Source organism: Hyperoodon ampullatus (genome assembly GCF_949752795.1).
Source record: "Hyperoodon ampullatus genome assembly, chromosome: 12".
In the NCBI taxonomy this organism is placed as follows: domain Eukaryota; kingdom Metazoa; phylum Chordata; class Mammalia; order Artiodactyla; family Ziphiidae; genus Hyperoodon; species Hyperoodon ampullatus.
This window is the reverse complement of record NC_136925.1, coordinates 56885102-56910225: the sequence shown is the minus strand read 5'-3', so window position 1 is coordinate 56910225 and position 25124 is coordinate 56885102. Positions and strand designations below refer to the sequence as shown.

Here is a 25124-nt window from a genome sequence, read left to right as displayed (position 1 = left end):
TGTCTTTCTGTACCTCATTAAGACTCCCTGAACTGAAGCTAGGTGAGCGAATTCCATGCCTATGGAATGAATGTTAATACTCAACTTTTCTGGCTGAAGCAGTTGATGAGGATTGCTGGAATAAAAACACTGCATTGCTGCAGGAGAACTTCCAGAGAGTTAGTTAGTCCCTTTACTAAGTCAGAAAATAATCTTTCGCTTCACTGATTAACTGAATGAATAACTGAGAAGGCAGGTTATGTTTGGTTTGGTTTGGTTTTGGAGACAGAGGCCAACTCCAGAAAGGGTTGCATTCAAACACTGTGTGACCAGGGATGCTGGGTATGGGTGTGTAGACTGTGGCTGAAATAAGGACATCTGGCCCAGGATGAAGCGGGGACCGATTTTCAGTCTGTTCTCTGCTTGCCAGCCGTGCCCTTGACACAGGGCATCAACTACCTAGAAAGAGGAATTTAATCCATCTTTTTCTTTTTCACATAAAGGTGCCTGTCTGTGTGATTGGCCCTGTGAATGACCAATATAAGATAGAAACTGAAAGACATGATTTACTTAAAATATGCCTGCATTCAAATGAGTTCAAATAATTGTGGGAGGAAACGCTTATTTCGATATGGTGACTCTTGGGCATGGTTGGTCTAGAACTCGTTCTTGGATTTTGCCTTTAAAGTCCCAGGCACATTCTTTTAAGACAAAATCTGTTTAAAAGTGTACTTTTTAAAATTTTAAAGTAGTTTTAATTTTAGCATATAAGGTTACTGGGAGCACAATTGTATAAATAAGGTGGAAAATACTTTCTTGGGGTAAAAAATTGGAAAATGCCAAACAAGTAATTTTACTAATTTACTTAAGCTTTAGTAGCTTAATTAGCCAGCTCTGATGAAGGTTTCAAACAAGATTTCTAATAACAGAAACACCAAGACAAGTATACCGTATGTAAGAGAATAAACCATCTAAATTTAGTTCTCTAAAAGAGAAGGGAAACTTCATCACAAGGTAATTTCAGGAAGCTTAATGCGAACTTCCTCAATTTTCCCAGTCCTATTGCCACTTTTTCCATTGCCATTTGGAGGGACGGGATCATGTGCATGACTTGTGTAGACTATTTCTACAGCATATCTAAGGGTTTGGAGGGACCATGTTAAATCCCATGTCTTGGTTTGAGTCTAGAGCAACAGGTGTCTTTAGGCAAGTTGCTTGACCAAGATTTTTTTTAACCTTGGGTTATCGTGCATTTGGACCAATGATCATACCTACCCTTGACTTGGAGGAATAACAAAGACTAATGTTAAGATATCAGTGGGGAATTCATGTTACTATAATTATTGGCATGTGTTTATCCTTTTTGAAGTTTTAGGAAGTTCATTGTATACATTTTCTTGCTTAATCCTGGCAGGCTAGGAGATTAGTATTCCCATTTTATGAATGAGAAGACTTTAAAGAACCGGGATGCCAAAAGGTTTATCCCAAGATCACACATAGCTAATAAGTAACTGTGCTAAGACTCAAACTGAGTTTTCAGAGAGTGGGTCCAGTGATACTTATATAACACCAGACTGGTGATAGATACTTTTGTTTTGGCCACACCTCGTGGCACGTGGGATCTTAGTTCCCCGACCAGGGATCAAACCCGTGCCCCCTGCATTGGAAGCACAGAGTCTTAACCACTGGACCACCAGGGAAGTCCTGGTGATAGATATTTTTAAGAAAGGACAGTGCTTATAGATCAGATGAAGAGACAACATATCTGAAGATGAAGTTCTTTCAGCAAAGGCTAGGTTAACATTTTATTAGTTTCATATCTACATATACACACACATATTCTAATATCCTGATAGTAATATTTTGAATAACTATTGTATTATGTACCCCACATTTAAGTGGTTTATTACCTAATCTCTGCAATTTATGCTTGTAAAGAAAGAGATACGCTGGCCCCTGAATAATTATTCTGGTCTCTGGAACAAAATTAAATATTTTTTCCAAACCTTATCAATTAATCTTTTGTCCTCATTTGAGAAGGTGTTGTTTCTATATAACCTTATGCTTGGATTACAGTTTAACTTTGTGAGCGCTGGACCAGAAATTAGATACATAAATCTCATTGTTAAATAGTAAGGCTATGCCTTTAGTTTGTTTCAAACTTTGAGGGTCTATATAGTAGCTAAACTGGACTCAAGATCAAGCTGTTTGAGCTTATAGGAATATTTTTTCCCCTGAAACCCTGTGAGAGATGAACACAGTTTTTTTTGTTTTTGTTTTGTTTTTCCATTTTGGCATAGTTTATTTGAAATTTTTCAGGTAGGAATTTTAGGCTAAGTATGATAACATGCTTCTTTTAATAGTTAAGAGTTCAGAAACAAAGCCAGATAGACAGGTAATTAAATTCCATCTCCACCATGTGCTTGCTCTGTGACCTCTGGTAAGTTACATCCATTCTCTTAGACGCTGTTTTCTCATCTGTGTGATGGGGATCATTACGGCATCTATTTCCAATCAGGATTAAGTGAGGTGATCTCCATGAAGTTCTTAAAACAATGCCTCGCCTGTAGAGATCATTGAATATCTGTGCAGTTATTGTTGTTAATGTTTTGGACCAAAATTGATTCAAGAAGGAAGGCAAAAGAAGAACTTAAAGCTTTATGCCCTAGCAGAAGGAGGGTGATCTAAGCTGCCGTGGCTTTTGTGGAGGGGTGCTCAGAGGACACATAAGTGTTGTCCATGGAGTTGGGAAGTGGGGGGCATCAAACGGAGCATAAACTAGCCTGTTCTGGTGAAAAGCTTCTTTTCGTTCACTCATTTTTTTGAAAAAAGTTCTCTTCTCGTTGTCTCTGTTTCCCCTTCTCCCCATCCCAGTCTCCATTCTTTTTGGATTTCAAGTCAGCCAGCTATTGAGTCCCTTAAAACAAATGCAACTGGGATTGAACGAGCCTTTTTAATGGATTTTTTTTTTTAATATTTAGAGATAAAAGTACAGCACTTCCTGCAGCAAGTGAATACTCGTTTAATATTTTAAACTATTTTTCAGTGCTCCATGGCTTTGATAGGCAGGCGGTCTGACGCTTCTCCATCCCTCTCCCCACCGCCCCGCTCAGATGTGTGTCCTCTTGCCTCATTCCCCAGGGCCATAGTCCACAGCAGAAACACAGCACCAGCTCCGGGTGTGTTAAGCAATGGAACAGCTTTGAGGACAAGGCCCACTGGATGTGGCTGACTAACTGTGGTTATGCACAACTTATTATTTTTTTTAATAAATAAAAATCCCATATGTTGCAGTGCCTTAATCTCTTATCTTCATGTATAACACAGATCTCAAAGCATTATTTCTGTTTCAGGCCCTGCTTGAATTTCTCCAAAGAGTCGTGGACAATAAAGAGAAAAATAAGATGACAGTCATGAATGTAGCAATGGTCATGGCCCCAAATCTCTTCATGTATCATACATTGGGTTTGAAGTCCAGTGAACAGCGAGAATTTGTAATGGCAGCTGGGATAGCTAATATCATGCACTTATTGATTAAGTATCAAAAACTTCTGTGGACAGTAAGTATATATTTTCAAGTTCTGTTAATGAGTGATGATATCTAAATTCTGAAGTCTTTTTATTGTTATAGTCTCTATAAAAAGGTAACCAATATAGGTGATTTCAAATGCGGTTAAAAAAAATTGATATCTGGGGCTTCCCTGGTGGCGCAGTGGTTGAGAGTCCGCCTGCTGATGCAGGGGACGTGGGTTCGTGCCCCGGTCCGGGAAGATCCCACATGCCGCGGAGCGGCTGGGCCCGTGAGCCATGGCCGCTGGGCCTGCGCGGCCGGAGCCTGTGCTCCACAACGGGAGAGGCCACAACAGTGAGAGGCGGCCCGCCTACCGCAAAAAAAAAAAAAAAAAAAATTGATATCTACTTTTAAAAATCTCAGTTTTTAAAATGCCTCCATGATTAAGTGTTTCAATTTGGTAACTTCTAAAATATTTTATTTTTGCTAGTGGAATTTCTGAGGATTATTTTTTCCTGGATTATTGCTAGGTACCTGTCAGCTCTTGTTTATTGGTGAGTTTTTCTTTCTCTTTTGACAGGAGAGGCTAGCTGGTTATTAGAAGGGTATAGGTTAGTTGGAGGCTAGGTTGTAGATAGGTGGCTGCTAAAGGGACCAACTGCTGAGTTCGTGGTGCCTAATAGAAGACCTAGTAGAAGATGGTCACTATGTCCTTGAACTTCACCAAACCTCTTTTTAAAAATTAATTAATTAATTAATATTTTGGTTGTGTTGGGTCTTCATTGCTGCGTGTGGGCTTTCCCTAGTTGCGGCGAGTAGGGGCTACTCTTCATTGTGGTGTGCAGGCTTTTCTCTTGTTGCAGAGCACGGGCTCTAGGTGCACGGGCTTCAGTAGCTGCAGCACGCAGGCTCCCTAGTTGTGGCTCACAGGCTCTAGGGTGCAGGCTCAGTAGCTGTGGTGCACGGGCTTAGCTGCTCTGTGGCATGTGAGATCTTCCCGGACCAGGGCTCGAACCTGTGTTCCCTGCATTGGCAGGCGGATTCTTAACCACTGCACCACCAGGCAAGTCCCCAAGCTTCTTTTGGAACCTTACCCAGTGTGTGGTAATTTTCATCACCTGGATGCTCTGTACACATGGTAGGTAATATGATGAATTTTTTTCCCACAGATTTAATGAACGGCATAGTCTTATCAAATAGAGCCTTTACTTCTCTCCAAATATAAGAAACAAAGATAATTATTTCTATAGTTTAAAATGGTACTACTTCTTTTTCCTCCCCAAACTTAATTTCATTTCTCCATAGATTCCCAAGTTTATTGTCAACCAAGTGAGGAAACAAAACACTGAAAATCATAGAAAAGATAAAAAAGCCATGAAGAAATTGCTGAAGAAAATGGCCTATGACCGGGAAAAATATGAAAAGCAAGATAAGAGTGCAAATGATGTAAGAAAAACTTGAAGATATGTGTAGTTATACAGATTGCAGTACTGTTTTTAATATCTTATATACAACAAAGAGTTTTGAATGTTTTTGTAGGATGAATTTCTACACACTTAGTAGGCTCTGGTACTGTATATAAGTTAAAGGCATCAATAATGGTAGCTATGCTCCTATTAGTACTAATGATGAATACGGATAGTTGCACAGGTCTTGGTGACTCAGCATGTGAGCTGTTGTTAAGGAACAAAAGAAGATAACAAGACAGGAATGTCTCAGCACACACCCACCCACACATAAACACACAGAGGACTCTGTGGAGATTCCAGTTGCCCACTGAATGTGTAATGTTTAGCAATTAAAGAGTCCCTTGTGTGAACCATTGACCTTTTTTCCTTCACTTTTCTCATCTGTAAAATGGGGGAAAAAACTAACCCAGATAAACAAATAGGTTAATATTGGTGTAGTGCCTGAGATCTTTCCTAGACTTCAGTAAGTCCTTAAAGTGTCTTAATTGGAACTTAAGAATTTGGAGAGAGTTATGTTGGAATGCAGAAAATTAAAATATTTCAAAAAAGCGATATTTAACTCTTAGTATTCATAAACTTCTGTAAGAGGATAGTAAGAACTGGGTTTAAAATAATGAAATATACATGAAAACACATTCAGAAGAAGTGAGTTACCAAAGCTCTAACTTAAGACCGTGAAATGCAAGGGTTTCTATTGTTCTATTTATGGTGAAGACACCCCTCCACCACCATCACCACCATAGAGGTTCCTCAGTTACATGCTGACATCTTGTGGAATAATGTGGAAATGCAATTATCAGCCTTTGATTTTTTTTCTGCTTTGGCCTACTTGGGGATCCAGTAATCACACAAAAAATTTTTTTCTCCTTTATTTATTTATAGCTCTCACTCTTACAAAATGGCATTTTCCTGGCATTAAACTTTTGTTGGTCAATTTCAAAGTATCTTTAAAAGCATAAAATTTAATAAGTGGGAATTGTACATAGTGTTTATATTTTTTGAGAAATGCTATACAGGTTAGAATGGGTTTTTGAGATATCATTCTTGTTTAACTGAGAATGTTCTATTACCTCTAAAGATTATGAATACGTGAACCTCTTCTCTTTTGTAGCCCTGATTATTCACATTAACTTAGGTGACTTTATATCCTTGTCTTTTTAATTAAGACCGTTATAATGTGATACTCTGAGGAACAGTGTGTATCTAAGAAAACAAAATTTGTGCTGTACCTTTTTAATAATAAGTCCTTAGACAAAAATTAAAATGTTAATTTTTTTTGGAGATGGAACGTTTAAATAATTTCGTCATTTATAGAAAAATAGGATTAACTTGGATTTCTTTAGTTTGTACTTTGGGTTAAATAGAGGAGAGCTGGTCTGAGAATTATGTCTGGACTAGTTAGAAGCTGTATTGTCAGTTTAAGGCTTGGGATTTAAGCCTGGATTTAACTCTCAGTTTCATCATGTATTAGGTGTCACTTAATCTTCGAGTTTTGGTGTTCCCTTCTGAGAAATTCAGCGATTATTCTGACAAAATACTAGTAAGTGCCTCCTTGGTGCTGAAGCCTCACTTCCTATTAGGTCTTCAGAGGAGATGGGGCTGCTGCTCCCCTACAGGGAGCCAGAGAGGGATGTAGCAGGGTTGAGCTCAGAAGTGCTAGAGGTGTGTGATGGGGCCTGACCTGGGGACCCTGGGCTATCAGACAGGAAGTGGGCATCAGAGGGGCTTCACCAGAGAGTAGAGCGGAGGAGTGAGAAACACACGTCAGGTGTTAAGTCTCCCTAGCAGAGGAGCTTCCTGGTAGAGTGGTCACCATCGGTGATGGTGGCCCACAGTGGAGGTCATGTAGCTTGTCATTTCGGTCGAAAAAGTTTCATCAATTGCCAGAGGTTTTTTGAAAGCTCCTATCATTTTCTTAGGGAGAAAAAATATACCCAGGAAACAATTACAGAACAACAAAGAAAGTAGAAGATAATGTCAGATACTATGGTTATGTGGTGAATCACCAAGTAATCAGTTTTCTACATAGGCTTCCATCAGTTGCCAGAATGTTAACTCGAAAAGATTTAACATGAAAGTCTGGACTTCCATCTTGACTTGACAGTTTGGAGGTGGGAGCATCCTCATGTCCCCTTGCCGTAGGGGACCTGTTTCCTGCAGGGTAATAATTGCCTGGATCCAAGTAGCAGCTCTTCCCTTTGGGTGGAACATGAGCCATCTACGTTTCGATAAACTATCCCCTCCCACACTGTCCCCACATTTTTCTTTTTGGTTTGTGTTTCTTGACTCTCCCCACAAATCATTTGAATGAAACTGGCATGTTTTTTATTTGTTAAACAACTCTTTGATGTGTGGAATTGACACTTAGATAGGGAAGATCATAATTTCAACCTAGGGCCTGTTGAGCGTGAGGTGTGTGTTGGATATCTAAGTGGGGAGGACCGAGGGTGCTTGGAGGGAAAATTCGGTCATCCTGGCCAGCGAGGTACATGGGGCAGAAGGAAGGCGGAAATGGGGCTCAGCGGGGAGCCAGGCTTCTCTTCTGTATGTGACAGGGAACTGCTGAAAGTTGTGACCCCAGCAGTTACGTGATTATATTTGCATTTTAGAACAGCTGTTATGATGGCAGGTGAGGGATACATTGGAGGAGTGTGAGAGAGGTTTGGTTGGAGACGCCAGCTAATTTCACTGTTGATGGGAATATATAAACTGGTAGAATCCCTCTGGAGAGCAGTTGGCATGTGGCAAAATCTTGAAAGCCATGCTCCTCATTGGACTTAGAAATTCCTTCAGAGGGGATAATCAGATGAGCATGCAAATAGCTATGCTTAAGTTCATTGCCATTTTCTGTATACTGGCCAAAATTAGAAATAATCCAGAAGGATAGAGGTGGTTAGTTAAATATGTTATGGCATATCTAGATAATGAAATACCATGAAAATGGACAAGTGTATGTAGTGGCATTGGAAGATATTTGTAATATGTTGAAAGAAGAAGTTACAAATCAGGGAACAGCTCATCGCTGTATTTGTAAAGGATAATAATTATCGTTATTTTGAATGCTCACCAGAGGTCAGGTATGCTGCTAAACATTTTACCAACATTTTATTTAATATTCATAGTAGTTTAGTTTTTTTTTTTTTTACAGATCAGGAAAGTGAGGCTCAGCAATGTTAAGTAACTTACTTAAGGTTATCTAGATAGGAAGTGGTGGAGCTGTAATTTGAAACCAAGTCTATAGGACTTTACATCCAGGTCTCTTTACTGTTATCTTCTCTTTCCCCATAGAGCACAGAAAAACTCCATCCCCAAATCCTGGGCTTATGTATAGTAATAAAATTGAACATGTATTACTGCCATTATTAGATATGTTTAATATATAGCTTTAAAAACAGTTCTGGGTTGAGCTAAGGCCCAGCAATGGGAATGGAAAGAAGTGTTGAACGTGAGCCAGTAAGACCCGTATCAGTGAGATGGTGAAACTGATTAGATGTAAGGAATGTGCAAGAAGAAGGAATCTAGAATGACTTGCTGATTTTACCTTGGGTGATTTTATCATCAAGATAAAACATCCAACAAAAGGAACAGACTTTGATGAGGTAGTCAGTTTTTGGCCTTTGGGGTTGACATGCCTTTGTGAAAGTTGGCTACCTGGGCCTGAAGCTCAGAGGGTGGCCAGAGCTGGAGGTGTGCATTTGGGACCAATATAGAGATTGTAGTTGAAGGCACAGACTGGTTCCTGTTACACAAGTGGATACATGGGGTAAGAAATCAAAAAGGCAAAAACACCAATATTTAAGTAGTGGGCCATGGAAACGGAACTGGTAGAAGAGGCCAAGAAATAATAGGAAGTAAGAGAAAGTTGAAGATTGTAGTGTCTTAGCCCCCCAGGGGGAAGAATAAAGTAATGGAGCTTGATCAGTGTACGAAATGCTACAGAGAGGTTGAGTGAGGTTAGCCTTGGATAAGAGGTCTTCTAGATTTTGCATTCGAAAGGTTAGTTGTGACTTTCTCCAAAGCATTGTCTGTGACTGTTGTTGGAAGAAACCATGGTTTCTAGGGATTGAAATGTGAAAGACGAGATTATAGATCATGAGAATTCATCAAGCAATATTTTTTAAAGCCCTCTATGCTATTAATGCTAACTATATATAATTGGGCATTCATGTTATTAAGACATGCTTGACTAGGTAAATTAATAGTTTGAATCAGGTTGTAAGGGACACAATCTACTTAACAAGACCAATGTTTATAATGACTGCAGCAATTATAATGACTGTACAATTATTTGGTACAAATGTGAATTTCTTAAGTACTAATGAGACATCTATTAATTACAGCAAGAGGAAACACTTGGTGAAAAATAACATAATTGTAGACTATTTGAAAATAACCATTTTCTGATAGCCTTCAACTTGTAGTTGGAAATGATATCAAACACACACACACACACACACATACACACACACACGTATATACACATACGACATCAAACACCAGGAGTCATTTGGCTTGATATAGCCCTAGCTTTGCCATTAACGAGACATTAATGGCAAATCATTTTCTCTCTGGGTCTCAGTTTCTTCTATAAAATGAGAGTAAGACCAGATTAATGTTGTTTAACCAGAAGTATACAATAGGGGCTTCTGTGGTATTATTTTAAAAAACAAAAAGCAAAAAACCATGCCTGGGCTGCTTCCCAGACCTACTGAATCAGAATCTCCCAGAGCAGTACCTGCACATGTGTATTGTATAAAAGCTGTCAGGGTAATTTTTCCCCCATTTGCTGTATATGTGTTTGTGTGCACATATATTTAATTTTATTATGGAATTTTTCTAACATACACAAAGATAGAATAATATATGAATCTCCATAAACCCATCACCAGCAATCACCCATATTTTTTTTCATCCTGTTCCATCTTGTCTTCCACACCTTTTTTCCTTTTAGTATTTTTAAGGAAATCACAGACCTTTCATCATTTCACCCGTAATTACCTCAGACTGCATCCCTGTCTAAAAGGATCTAGGGCAGCTTTGATGAGCATCTGGTTATGAATTGCTGAATTGTGCAGGTTTCAAGTCCATTGTGGACTTAGATCTGGGTGAGTTTTCTTCTGTCTTTTAAGCTTACCTCTGAAAGTAAAAGGAAGCTGTACATTTATGAGAGAGTGTGAGCACAAAGTGGGGCTCTGTGAGATTCTGTGAAATAAGCCAAGCTGCTCACCACATCTGCCCTCATTGTAGAGGGAACAAAAGTTCTCTCTTCCTAAGGTGAGCTTCAGTGTTAACTCAGGATGATCTGCTGGTCACACCCTTAATTAACAGTTGAGAGCTTGAGCTCTAGAGAGCTTACATGACTCTCTAAAAGTTCCAAAATGATCTGGTAACATTTTTAGGGTTTTGGACGTGGAAAAGAAATCTGTTTCTCTCATCTTCTGCCATTCTCCAGAAGAATCCTGGAGTTGGCAGCAGTGTGGTATAGACTCTGGGTCGTTTGTGGCTGAGGTTGTGTGTCTAGTCACAGCTCTGTTTAGAAATCCATCTCTAGTTTCACTTAACAGCTCTGACCCAGAGCATTGTCGCAGGTACAGTTTCAAGCATCTGCTTTAGGTCTGGAAACAGTCTCTGGATCTACTTGGGGACTCATGTGGAAAATCAAATTACAATATCAAGCACAAAATCTTGTTTCTTTTTCAGACGTTCTCTGATTCTTTTTTATAGTACTTAAAAAATACCATATTAAAAGAGAAAAATATCAGAACTTATTTCATTATCAATTAAGTGATTATTAATTTTGGAAGTTACTTCAGGCCCTTCTTTAAAATTCTCTGAATCTGTTAAGTTGGATAAAAGTTTAAGCATTTGGATAACAAAAGCCCAGTTATAGTCAGAGCAGACAGTTCAAGACAACAGAGAATGACTTCTGTATCTCCACCTCCAAGTGATGAATACGCCATTTTAGTTTAAGATACCCTGCTAAAATGTCCTTGATAAATTTTCTAAAATGTGTGTTATATCTGGCCTTTATTTGAGGAAGTTATATGTCCAATTTGCCCTTTTGAAGATAAAAGGTTTTTTTGTAGTATTAAAAATGTCAGCTTTAGGGCTTCCCTGGTGGCGCGGTGGTTGAGAGTCCGCCTGCTGATGCGAGGGACGTGGGTTCGTGCCCCGGTCCGGGAGGATCCCGCATCCCGCGGAGCGGCTGGGCCCGTGAGCCATGGCTGCTGAGCCTGCGCGTCCGGAGCCTGTGCTCCACAACGGGAGAGGCCACAACAGTGAGAGGCCCGCGTACTGCAAAAAAAAAAAAAAAAAAAAAAAAAAAGTCAGCTTTACATTTAAATTAACTTTTAATTTAAAAGAAGAAATTAACATTTCTCCTAAGGGTATGACATTAAATTTATGATCTCTAGAGTGTAAAAATATGAGCAACACAGTATTTATCTACACCTTTTGAGAAAATACTAAAATCATTGTTTATTTTACCAGATAGTAAGAACTAAAATCCTATTTTTAAAAATATACTTTAGTTCAATGTGTAAAGCATGTGAGGGCCGTATGAGATCATTTTCTCTATTTTAACAGTCTTTGCATGCATAAGAAATTAACTAACATTTTGTAAGTTGTAAAATCCTTTGTGACTAATTTTTAATGGCATGTTAGTCAAATACTGCTCTTCTCCAGCCCTGCTGTACATCATAAGACGTCAGCTCACAAGCACACCAAAGAAATTTAAAAGTAAGGGACAGAGTCACAGCTGTTAAGGCAAAAAAAAAAAAAAAAAAAAGTGAAATAGGAAGGTTACAAAGATTATACTACTCACAGACTTAGTTATTTTTATGGCTCAAGCTAAGAACAGACGGTTTGGCTTAATGATCAGGCATGTTGTGTCTATTCAAAGCTTGGCAGCTCAGTGTAATTAGCATACTAATAGCTTTAGTATTTGATACACCATGATCCTGAGCTTAATAGTAGTTGTCATACGCTATTTAAATGAGAGCTTTGACGTCATTTATTGTTTATCATCTTTAGTAAATATCATTTGACCACCCTTGTCAAGAAATCCAGGGAAAACTATCCAGAAACAACTTTTAAACGCTTCATCTTTAACCATTACACGTTACCAGTTAAACTAATTTCTCCTCCAACAGCAAAGGGCAGGGTAGATTCAAGTTGAGTCAGGCTGTTAATCTTTTTATTGTTGTGATAATTTAGATAGGATGTATTACCACAGAAATAAACACTCTGAGAATTGTTACTGTCTCTCTCACACACACACAAACACACACACATACACATGCACTGAGGGGAAGGGTGTGGGAAATGTTTAATTTCATAGCCATAAGAAACCTGTACACACGCCACTCCCCATATGCTGGCAAAAGCCAAAATACAGCAATTACCTGACTTTTCACATATGCATGAGAACTATCAAGTGCCCACAGAAGCTGGTACCTGGGCCTCTTCCTTCTAAACTAACAATCAGAGAGACTCTGGATTCCTGTGTCAGATGTGGTGCTATCCGATACAACCCCTGACGCCACTCTGATTTCAATGTTGTGTTTTACAAGAAATCATGGCCATACTCTCCAAAGTATGATCCCTGACCTCATTTAGAAAGTATAGGCCATGGTCATATTGTTAGGGGTCTTTAGTTGTTCATGAGATGCCTTGGGGGAAAAGTGGCTGCATCCCCAAGCAGGTGCATGCTAATGTTGGTTACTCTCTGCAAGACCAAATGACTGAGTTATCCCTTGTAGCATCTTTAATTCCTTTCTTCTGTTCTCTTTCCCTCCCTGTCTTTTCCCAGTAGCAAGGGGAATAGTAGTACCATGTGGTAGATAGAAGCAACTTAACTTGTTTCTTTCAGACAATATTCCTAAGACTATTTTCTGCTATTAAGGAAAATACTCATTGGTATAGTTTATTTTATTCTGGAGAAATTTTGCTTTTATTAGCATACCATTTTTAGAGAGAAATTATATACATATACACATATATATATATTTATTTTTTAAATTAATTTATTTTTTTTGCCGTGCCATGCCATGCAGCATGCGGGATCTAGTTCCCCAACCTGGGATTGAACCCGTGCCCCCAGCATTGGGAGTGCAGAGTCTTAACCACTGGATCGCCAGGGAAGTCCCCAGTGAGAAATATTTTTGAGTGACTCATGTAATCAGTAGACATTGATAGATGGTTACAGATGTGACTCAGACATGTGGCATGTAACTAGAATACAGGTGTCATATATTAGGATCTCCATCATAAAAGAGACTCAGTGGAAGGAGGAAATTCCTCTTGATTCTATGGAGTCAGAAACCCTCCACGGAGTGTTTCATGTGGTTTGAGGTGTGTGAGCTGGGCCTTGAAAAATGGATAGGTAGCAGGGGATATTTCAGAAGGGGAGGAGAACATATGTAAAGATAGGGAAGCATGGTGTTTGTAGTGAATTTTGACTGTCCTTTTTAATCCAAAGAATGGAATATGCCACAAGGAATAGTGGGGGAGGCAGGGAGCAGAGGAAGGTTGCTATATTCCTGAACTCTTTATGGCAACATATTATTTTTCTGGATCATTTTGCTTGTATAACTCATTTATGGTAGACCTTCTATATATAAAAACTTAATCATATCAACTTACTTCACTTTAAATGTCAGCATACGTTTGCCTGCCTTTTTTGATATTCTAGGGTTGTATAAGATGTAATTATGGAAACAGATCTTGCTGCTATTACTTTCACCAAAGAAAGCCTCTATGTAAGGATATTTGGCATTTGGCACTATGACTTGAGCAGAATTTCCTGACTTTTAAATCAGCATAAAGTAGATGTCGATCTGCAAACCCCAACCTGCTGTGTAGGACCCTCCTATAGTATAGTAATAACAATAGACTAACAGAATCCAAAATACTGATACTTGTTTCCCTGAGTAGGCAAGGTGGATTGGATTTTATGAATACAGACTCAGTTCTTCCACTGTTGCTATTACAATTTTTGCACCACCGTTCGAGTTGTCAGGCCCAGCTTATTGTTTTTCACCTCCTATGAGGAAACAGTTGAGGCCAGGACAGCAGGCAGAATGGCCACAGCAGGATATAAGCTAGAGATGAACCCCAAGGGAGAAGTGCATGTAGCATAATCCCTGAGTTATAAGATGCTTCATTGATTGAATAACTGCTTTGGAAAAAGGTAACAAGACTACCACGTGAAATGCCCCATCCATTGTAAGAAGCAGCTCATTTTTCAAAATGCTACAAATGAAAATAAAATCTGTCTTAGAATCAAGGGAAAAGGCAAATTAGACCTGTAAACTAGAGGCAAGGTGGACTAGATAAGGTATCAGGCCAAACTACAAGCCCCAGAAATTGGAAGTCAACAAACCAAGCCAAGGGTCCAGGCTGGATTGGAGAGATAGAGCAGGAATTGAGGGGTCTGGGCACAGGTTGGGATCAGGATGTCCTTTAGGGATTGGCTTGAGCTCAGTATTCCCAGGGAGAGGAGTCATACAAGGCTGCTAGGAATGCAGTCCCTTGTCTAGTCTAGCAGGATGGTGAGCAGGCAGCACCCATGCTTTGTCTTTGTCTGGCTTGGAGTGAGTGCACCCTTTGGGGCTTCACCGAGTGGTCAGGTGAGGGCGCAGGCTGTCTCTACAGGTTGAGCGTGTGTTTGTAGCCTTCAGGGAATGAAGCCATTGTCGTATGCAGTCCTTTTCTCCCTTTTTTTTTTTTTTTTTTTGCGGTACGCGGGCCTCTCACTGTTGTGGCCTCTCCCGTTGCGGAGCACAGGCTCCGGACGTGCAGGCTCAGCGGCCATGGCTCACGGGCCCAGCCGCTCCGTGGCATGTGGGATCCTCCCGGACTGGGGCACGAACCCGTGTCCCCTGCATCGGCAGGTGGACTCTCAACCACTGGGCCACCAGGGAAGCCCCTTTTCTCCCTTGATAGTCCTATGCAGTATCGCTTTTCTTTGTTATTCCTGCACTACATCTCAGATGTTACTGAGAAGCAGTCATATCTTTTGGGGGCACCTGCATTTTTATGCAGCCCGATCTAAAAATCATCCTATTTTTGTTAAACGTTGAAAAGAATCACGTTAATCCCATCTGTGATATATTGATACTTTGTTTAAAAAAAAATTCAAGACCATATACATTTAAAAATGATATTATGAGCACAAAAATATATTGTGCAGCAAAGGACTTGTATCTTATTTATTTACTAGGTACGTAGACTTAGCACAATGCCTGGTACTCAGTAGATGCTTAGTAAATTTTGGTTGAATTAAACAGGGTGTTTGTAGTGTTTAAAGCATTATGTTTAAACATAATTTGTGCATGCTGTTTGGTCTAAGATCTGTTCAAGAACATATGGTTATAAATAATAAATTAGTATTAGCAGAACCGTTAGGACTTAATTAAACCTAATATTTTGAATGCCATAGTTGATATTTTGATATTACAACCCTCAAAATCTTTCTCTGATAACCCTCCAAACATATAAAATGTTCTTAACGTCTGTGGGCAAAGGATTTAGAATGGGTCATCTCAAGTTCAAAGTATGCGGTCACAGTGTATGCTCATCAGCCAAGTGAGAAGCAGACGCAATACAAATGTATTAGAAAAGTATGTTCCATTTATTTTAATACTCTCAGGGACAAAAATTTTTGTGAAATTTGTGAATGTGCAGACATGTTTTTTAAAATGCTTACATTGCAATAGCATGCAAAGTAACTTCTTTCTGATTCAATTTCATAAATTGCTACATGAGGAAGCACCCTCTAGTAGATAACACTCAGAAATCAGCACTTAATATGGCAGTAATGGTTATTGCTGTCATTCTTTACATCTTTAAGAAGAATTAAGCATTACTGCACAGGCATTATGAAGTTCCCCTATCACCATTAAGAGGATATTTGAGGTTTGATGTAATTTAGCAAATTACATTATATAGTAGTTAAGGTTTTTATGTAGTGAAGTAAAAGGCGTAGTAGTTAAGCACACTTACTGTATAATGCATTGTACAGAGTTACATGTTCCAGCTGCTGCCAGCTTTGTTCCAGTGTCATTATTGCTTTGCAGGCTGACGTTCCTCAGGGAGTGATTCGAGTGCAAGCTCCCCATCTTTCGAAAGTTTCCATGGCAATACAGCTAACTGAAGAACTCAGAGCCAGTGATGTACTTGCCAGGTTTCTCAGCCAAGAAAGGTAGAGGCCTGTTTTGTTTTAATTATTCCATGGTATAATTCACTTGCTCTCTCTTTCCCTCCCCCCCCTTTTTAATTTTTTTTAAACTATGGCTGGTGTGAGGGCTTAAAAATGTTGTCTTCCCGGCAGAAAACAAAAGCAGACTTAACAATTAGACTGTTGGAATGAGTTGAGTTCATTGGGTGTAGTTTGTGTTCAAGTGGAGCCTGTTTCAAGCAGGAGGTCTGCGCACTCCTTCACTGTGCCTGCTGTGGGCTTGGTACATGACGCCACTCGATACTCTCTCCAGAATGTGGTGATTGGAGGTTAATTACTGTGTGTGGGCTGTTAGGAAAATCACTAATTAGGATACAGTGAGATTAAAAAAAAAACAAAAGATACAACTTCTTCTAGGAAATGTAATGAATACAAAGAAATGCTTAAATTTTAAAACAGAAGGTATAAAGAATTGAGAGGGGACAGCCGGTCCCTGGAGCTCTGAAGTCAGCAGGACGAAGCACACTATCCTCAGTAGGAACGACCAAGCCTTCCCCTCTGTGTGCAGCTGGTGGGGCAGGAGTAGTCCTCTGAAGGCCGTTGGCATCCCTCCCATGTACACTTTCAGAGACATTTTGCGATATCTTTTCTTGAATTTTAGGGGTTCGAGCAGGGTATAGGCATTTCAGTGTTCAAATTCTTATTTTTAGCTAAAATTATATTTTAATGCTTCCCCCCCTCAGTTCCACTCATTGAAATAAACAAATCTAATTTTTTTTTCTTTTAAAGACAGGGACATCAGAGACATTGGCCTCTTAGCTTCTGTATACTCTGTCTCCCATAGAATTTCACCTCGTCAGTCTAACATTCAACTTTTCTGCCAGAACTTCTCCAATTTTAATACAGAACCACATGTATTTAATACGTGTCTGCTCTGTCTACGGCTCTCTGCTAGATGTTGGAAGGGTTATAAAAAATACTTTAAACTGTCTTCCCTCAGGGTTTGTAAATTGGGAGAAGAGATGAGCCCGTGCAGTTAACAGATGGTGATGAAATAAAAGAGTGTCTTATTGCTAATTCTGGGCTTTCAGTAAGCCAGCATAAACTTCCCTCTCAACCATGCTCTGAAGGAAGTGTTATCTTACTTCTGTTATACTGATAAGAAAACCAAGACTTTGCAAGGTCATGCATTACATAGGTGGTGGTGTAGAGCTGAGTTCTAAATCTGTGGTTTCTGTCCCCCAAGGAGGTCCTTTAACCCCTCTCGATACTGGCTCGAGCACCTAGAGGCTATCATGAATCTGGGGGCCATTAGTGCAGAGTCTGGGACTAGATGGACTTTGGGGGGATTAAAGTCCTGGGCCAGTTGGAATTTTGGGGGATTAAGTTCTGGGAGCAGTTGGAATGTCTTTGCTCCCTAAAAGTTCTCTCTACTTCAAGGGAGTCAGTCCACTTCCTCTCTACTACCTGTGGTGACCAAGTAGTTGCCATTCTTCCCACCGGGGATGACTTCCCACCCTCTCCCAAAGGGTGTACTTGAAGACCTGGCCAGACTTCAGATATAAGCAGCTCTTCCAGGCTAGACATGGTTTAATTTACGCAGCGTTTACTTGCAGGACCCAAGTGCTCAATTTAATCTGTACTTGTGTTCCTCTACTTGTAGAGGATACAAGGTGTGACTCTGAAGGTGTATGATATATTCCACTCTGACTTCAGTATTTAGGGTAGAGTAGGATAATAGTAGGCATACTCTTATAAGAAAGCACCAGTTTTGTGACCATTGCCATTTGCATATTTGGATTTTCTGCTTGTGGTGCCCTGCTACCCCCTTAAGTGGAATCCCTTCTTCTACCTCCCCGCTTCTTACCATCCTGCTCCACCCAGAGGGAAGTCCGGTAAGCATCTTGGTCCATTTGCCCTTTCCCCCCCAAGTCCTCAGCCCTTTCCTTTATGCTTGGGGATGCCGGAAGCAGATGATCTGGCTCCAAATACCAGCTTTTCCTGAATCATCTTAGGCTAGTTTTTATAATCTCTATAAGTCTCAGATTCCTCATCGTAAAAGTGGGCCTACATTATAGCCTTGTGATAATTAACTGGGAAAATGACCGTGACGCACATAGCATGATCTGTCTGGGCCATCCAATAAGTGAAATTCTCAGTAAGTGTTTATATGTATCTTCTTTCACCACTTTCCCCGCCTCCCATTTGCATTTCACTTGTACAGTGACAGTGGGAAACACTTCTTCCCTCCATCCTTTTCTTCCCCTTCTTTCTCTACTGAAGCCAAGAACACATGAATGACATAAAATAAATGCCCAATGCGTTCACCAGGCTTTGATAACGACTGTTGTCTTTTCTGTATGGATTTGTTGATTAGTATTAAGTGAAAGCTCATGTATACCAGGAAATCCAGTTCAGGTTTCTTTAAAGTGGGATAAGAACATAGATACTCAAGAAGCAATCTGAGAGCAATATCTGACTAGAATTTTTTTTTAGTTTGCCAAAACATTCCACTTGGTTTTCATGAAATAATGACTCTTTTTATACTCATAGTTTATTGGGTTATGTACTCTATTAAAAATGAAAATATAATTATTACATTATTTAATTTCAAAAATAAGCATACGCCAGTTTGAAAATGAAGTGAATTGTCTCTTGGTCAGGATACAGCTTAGCAGGGCGGATCTTAAGCATGAGGGCTCCCATAGCCCTGAGCAGTCAGTGTGTCATGGACAGCAGAGTAGATGGAGCTGGATAACCAGATGAGCCATTAAATGGTTGCTTAGGAAAGCCTCTACATACTTTTCTTTTTCTAACGGTTTGGATAAAAGTCAGACCTGGTTTTCTCTTCTCAGTTCCAGGGAGTGTGTCCTCAGGGTCTTCTGTCAGTGGTTCACAAATCTTTCTGTGCATCAGAGTCCCACTAGAGAGCATTTAAAAACCACATTCTCGGACTTCATGTAGACATATTAAATCAGAGTTTCTAGAGCCCTGGATCTGATTTTTAGCAGGTTTCCCAGATATAGAGATTTTTGTAAACCACTGAATCTTACCCATTTTTATTGTTTGAACCTAATGTTCTGGAGAGTTTATTCTTTGAAGAGTATAAACCTGTACATGCATCCTACTTGTAAAGTCTTCATATTGAGTATTTGCTTCTATTTTGAGTGTATGTACCTCCCGTATTTGGACGGTCAGCACAGGGAGGTTTATGAACCATGTCCTAGTCTTTATATTCATCTTGCAGACTATTAGAGTGGTCAGCACAGCAAACCCGTGATAAGTACCTATTGAATAAATACAATGTGAAAACTAAGGTGGAAACGTTACTTCTTAGAGTTTTATGAGGACCTTTTTGGCCCCTATGCAAAATAGATGACCATATTAATAATTTTATTGGCAGCTAAAATGTTGTTACTTTTCTTTTTAACTTTACAAATTTAGGTACTGGTTTATTATTTTACCTTCAGATGTACAATTCCATTTGTTTATTTTAATTTACAGGTGTGACATTTTTATTACCTATTCACATTTAACAGATGGGAAAATACAAACGTGTAGATAATTACAGTATGTCTAAGTTATGAATTTTCCATACAAGCTAGAATTCCCCAAGGACATTTAAGTGATTTACTTGCAAGCTGTCTGATGATTCAACTAATCAGTTTGTTTTATCCCTAGTAGTGGGGTTGCCCAGACTCTCAAGAATGGGGAAGTTTTTTTGTATGAAATTGGAGGAAATATTGGTAAGCGCTTTTTTGTTGTTGCTATTTATTTATTATTTTATTTATTTTTGGCTGCATTGGGTCTTCGTTGCTGTGCGCGGGCTTTCTCTAGTTGCAGCGAGCAGGGGCCACTCTTCGTTGCGGTGCGCCGGCTTCTCATTGCAGTGGCTTCTCTTGTTGTGGAGCATGCGCTCTAGGTGCCTGGGCTTCGGTAGTTGCAGCATGCGGGCTCAGTAGTTGCCGCACGCAGGCCCTAAAGCTCACGGGCTTCAGTAGCTGTGGTGCACGGGCTTAGTTGCTCCACGGCATGTGGGATCTTCCTGGACCAGGGATTGAACCTGTGTCCCCTGCACTGGCAGGTGGATTCTTAACCACTGCACCACCAGGGAAATCCCGGTAAGCACATTTTTTAAATCTTGCATTCCATATGCTGATTTGACATTGCCAGTGGTTATTATTTATGTCTTTGGGAGAGAAAAAGAAATTAGAAGTAAAATATAGCAAGCTGTAGATAGTTGATGAATATTGTGGATTTTTTTTTGGTGGTCTCACCTTTCTGTTCTGGCTCTTTAGAGCTTCTTTGTACAAATGCCCATCTATGTGGAACCTGAGCCAAAAGCAGGTTCCCTAAAATAGGAATAACTTCTAAAATGGTTAATGCAGTTTTTCAAAACTTTTTTCTTTTTTATACACTGATGGCACATCTTAATAAAGAAAGTAATTGAGCTCATTTAAGACCAAGATGACACTTTTATTATGGTACAGTACTAGATATATTTAGTGAAAGCAGAAGTTATTTTTGCCATTGTTGATTGCCTACTAAATAATATACATATGCATACATAAACATATTGTTAGCTTATGAAATAGAAATAAGATATGTGGATTAGTTTTGACCATGTCCCATATTTTATTTTCCCACGTGTAATTATCAATGGGTTGTACTCATCTTATTAAAATGCAAAATAAACTTTTTCTCTTATTTTGACCTTTAAAAAGGTGAGTGAAATTGTCAACAAATAAATGAAATAGTGTTTAATTCAAAATAGTAATTGAAAATATTGTAAGATAAGTTTTAGAATTTTTTTCTAGGACGTAAAAGTTTTAGTAAATATTGAAAGTTGAATACAAGAATGTGAAGACTCCTAAAAATTTAAATAAACCACAACTCCACTAGAACTCTGTATTGTTACCTGTATTAATCAAGATTAATTATTAGAAAAAAAAGAAAAGATTAAGTTATTAGTATATTTGATTTTGCATTTTGCTATTAGATATTGGGAATTAAGCATGGTTTCTTACTTAGGTCAATTCAAAACTGTTGCCACTCTTAATAAAGGTGAATAAGCTTTTAAGGAACCATTTAAAAGCCCATCACAGAATTTTCAACTTCCTAAATTAATTTGAAACCTGCACATTTAGAGAACTACTCAATCGACTTTTCCAATATTTGGCCAAGCCTTATAATATCATGGGAGACAGGAAAAAATGAGAACTATTTCGAAGCGTAAGACTTGAGTTAAACCACTAGGCTTAAAGTTAAAATTGCATCCCTATCTCCCCACTGTATTAAACTGATGCAACATCTCTTTACTAGGGGAACGCTGCCTCGATGACGACACTTACATGAAGGACTTATATCAGCTCAACCCCAATGCTGAATGGGTTATAAAGTCAAAGCCATCATAGAAGTCTTAACGCTGCAAATAATCGCAAGGACTCCCTTAGTCATATTTGCTGGGTCAAGAGTGTAAATAAAAGAAACAGTGGGACACTTTTATTATTCAAATGTACCTGACTCTTGAATAGTGACACACTCAAGCTTTAAAAAGTTATAGATTTGTGCTGCTGCCAGATTATGTTAATTATTATTATTCATATTATTATTAGAAAACATCTCCGGAGTGAGAAGAAAGGGGCTTATTTAGCTTGGAGGCTATTTTCATACACTCTGTGGAATGTGTCCAGAAGTGACATCACTTTTTTTTAATGTGAAAATATACTCTCCTCCCTCTCTTTTTTTCTCCTCAAATAATACATACAGTAATATATGCTTTTTCACCTTTCTCTCCTCCTGACATCTGCCTTCCCCCAAATGGGTTTACTTTTCAACCAAAAAGGTAACAAATACCAGGTATGGCAAGTTGTAAAGACAGTACCTCTTAAACCAGACTGAATTCAACAGTATTCCTGTCTCTACTGAATGTTAATATTTATCTCTTTGAATCATTTGTTCAAACAATAGCATCCCACTTCTTCCCGCTGTATCACATGAAGTGATTTGCATTTTTTTCAGTTTATCTGACATATGTGCACAAAACTGTATCCACTATCAAGAAAATAGAACTGTCAGAAACTGCCAATTATTACTGCACCATTTAAGGCTTACATACTCAGAAGAAATAAAAAATATCCACGCGGAATAACTGGATTATGGATAACAAGAGAGTGAAAGCCAGATCACTTCACGTATGCTGTAGTCTTCTAAATGAAACTTAAAAAGTCATAGCTGGCTTTACCTGTTGTCATATTAACAGTACAAATATGCATGATTGTATGAACCAGTAATTGTTGAGAATGTATTGTGCTGAAAGAGGGATTTTTTTTTTTTTTTTACTCATAAATAAGTCAGCAGTAAGAGTTATTCTTCTGGGTATGACACAGTCATATGAACAAGCTTTTGTTTGTGTCCTTATTTTAAATAATCAGAGCAAATTTATTAAAATGCGGTAGAAAGGACTATTCCCAGGGATTTTAATGCACAAACCATATTGTGAAAAGAGATGAGCCTCTGTACTGTAAATAAGAGGAATGAAGTGAGAGAGAAATGTTCAATATTTTTTGAGTTTAGAGTGTAGTAAATAAAAGGTGATGTAAATAAATATTGCACAACTGTGTTTATGATACTTTTATTAGGACTTCAGGAAAAATTGCACATTCTCAGAAGCTCTTGATGTCACTCTAATTAGGAGGGGAAAATGCTGCTAATGAGAACAGTCGCAAATTTTAATTACAAGAGCAGCCTGTGGATATGATCACTTAAATATCTTTGTGGTGATTTGTGCCATTGCTTTTTTATTTAAAAATTTTTTATAATTAAATGCATTTTTCTAAATTATCTTCTCTTGGAATTATTACTTTTAACCCTATCCGTTCATGAGTATAATAATGGACTATTTTTGTTTTTGTTAAAAGCCATTTCTACTCTTTTACTGTTCCTATTTATTGTTCCTGTGTAATTTTTAAAGTGGGAAGACACGTGGGAGATTTAAACTTGTTTCCTTTCTTTTTTTTTTCCTTATGCAAATTTCTATTCTTTAGGATTTTTCAAAACACACTGTATTCTATTTCTGATTTTGACAGTATATATTAATTTCTCAGTTAGTAAAATGTTTTATTAATATTTTCATTTAATGAAGACAGTTAACAATATAAAAGCAAAATCAAGTGCTTAAAGCATTTTAGGGGTGCCCAACTTAAATAAAAGACAGGGGTGAATATGATTTAGATAAATGGCTGCCTAAAGCATGTGTCAACTAATTGTCACCACATTTACTACTCACAGCAGGGAGTGGGGAGACACAAGAGGCTTTTGATAATGAAAAAGTAGCAGATCTTGGTAAATAAACATGAAAATGCCATTTTATCTGAGTCCTTCTTAGAACTCATGACCTGCGTTTATTGACATTGAACAGTAAGTACTGCGTTTAAATAACCAAGAAAAACGTCTATCTACACTTATAAAAGAGGAGAAATTTTATAGTGTATAGTCTTAAATATAAATGCCCTTGCATTTTCCCAAATGCCTTTTCTGTAATTTTCTTTTTTTCTAGTGAATTTTAAATCTCTGGGTAGATTAGTTTTTATTCGTTTGTATGTGAGGGAAAATAAAAACAACAAATATATTTGCTTTGCCTCTCAAATATCCTAATTCTTACGTTGCTGGTGAAAAACAGAGAGCTGGTATTTATAGAAAACTGGTTGCCCTGTTAATGTTTTGGAAGTGCTTCCTCTTTTCTGAAGGGGGTTATTATGAGTCTTTACAATTGCACAATATTTGCTTACTGCTGCTATAGAATTCAGTGTAAACTCCTTGCTAGCACTCTTTGGGAAAAGCAGTTTATTTTACTGACTTTATGGGATTTTTCATTACTATCTTTTCCTACTTTTCAGATTAAACTGGTTTGTACTTTCTTCCTCACTGTCCTGATTTCTCACCTGTTGATCAGTAGATGGCACTATTGGTCAGGAATTCCTTCACAGCTAAACTTGGAAGTTTTGAAAGAGAACCTGAGTTCAGAGTATGCGGTTAAGACTCAGTGCCAGGCATCTCCAAGACAATTAGGTAAGAACAGCATGGATCTCCCTCTCAGATCACTGATTGTGAAAATTGTAAATAATAATTCCAAGGTTTCTATGTTCAGTCTGTTAGTCTGCTTTTATCCTTAACTTGTTGAGTGGAGAGGGAGGGTGGGAGGAGGGTTTTCTGAGTCACAATTAAACGTTTTTTTTTTAAATTAATTAATTATTTTTGGGCTACATTGGGTCTTCGTTGCTGCACGGGCTTTCTCTAGTTGCAGCGAGCGGAGGTTACTCTTCGTCGCAGTGCACGGGCTTCTCATTGCAGTGGCTTCTCTTGTTGCGGATCACCGGCTCTAGACGCATGGGCTTCAGTAGTTGTGAAGCGTGGGCTCAGTAGTTGTGGCTTGCGGGCTCTAGAGCGCAGGCTCAGTAGTTGTGGTGCACGGGCCTAGTTGCTCTGAGGCATGTGAGATCTTCCCGGACCAGGGCTCAAACCCATGTCCCCTGCATTGGCAGGCAGATTCTTAACCACTGCACCACCAGCGAAGTCCCACACAATTAAATGTTTTGGCAATGTCTATTTAAAGCAGAAGGATCATGATAAGAGGAAGACAGTGAACGAGGAAATTAAAAAGAGAGATGTCTAAGAGGACATAATAACCTCTGTCTTTAGTGTATATGTGCTTGTTTCTTCATTCAACAAATATTTATTGGGTACCTACATGTATGTGCCAGGCAGGCTCTACCTTTGAGGTACATCAGTGAGGAAAAGAGCTCTGCTCTTACATTCCAGTGGAGGGAGACAAATAATTAAATAAAATGAATTAATAAGTACAGTCAGCCCTCCATATCCAGAGGCTTCAAGGATGAAAAATATTTGGATGTTTTCTTGAATCCTCTAGATGTTTGAGTCAGGAGAAGGCAGGGAGGCAACTACGAGAAATCTGCCCTTTTTTATT

The 25124-nt window shown here is 38.8% G+C and overlaps 1 protein-coding gene across 1 annotated transcript in view; it reads left to right on the top strand.

Annotated features, from left to right (window-relative positions):
• ARHGAP18 (Rho GTPase activating protein 18) overlaps positions 1-21552 on the top strand; it is a gene marked incomplete at both ends in the record, with an annotated part of 125161 nt that extends 103609 nt beyond the window's left edge. Inside the window, 5 exons of the mRNA XM_079716596.1 lie at positions 3333-3539; positions 4796-4936; positions 16038-16162; positions 19820-19884; positions 21461-21552. Coding sequence (XP_079572722.1) covers positions 3333-3539; positions 4796-4936; positions 16038-16162; positions 19820-19884; positions 21461-21552 — 630 coding nt within the window. The remainder of the gene's footprint in view (positions 1-3332; positions 3540-4795; positions 4937-16037; positions 16163-19819; positions 19885-21460) is intronic.
• Between the last annotated feature and the right edge of the window lie 3572 nt (positions 21553-25124).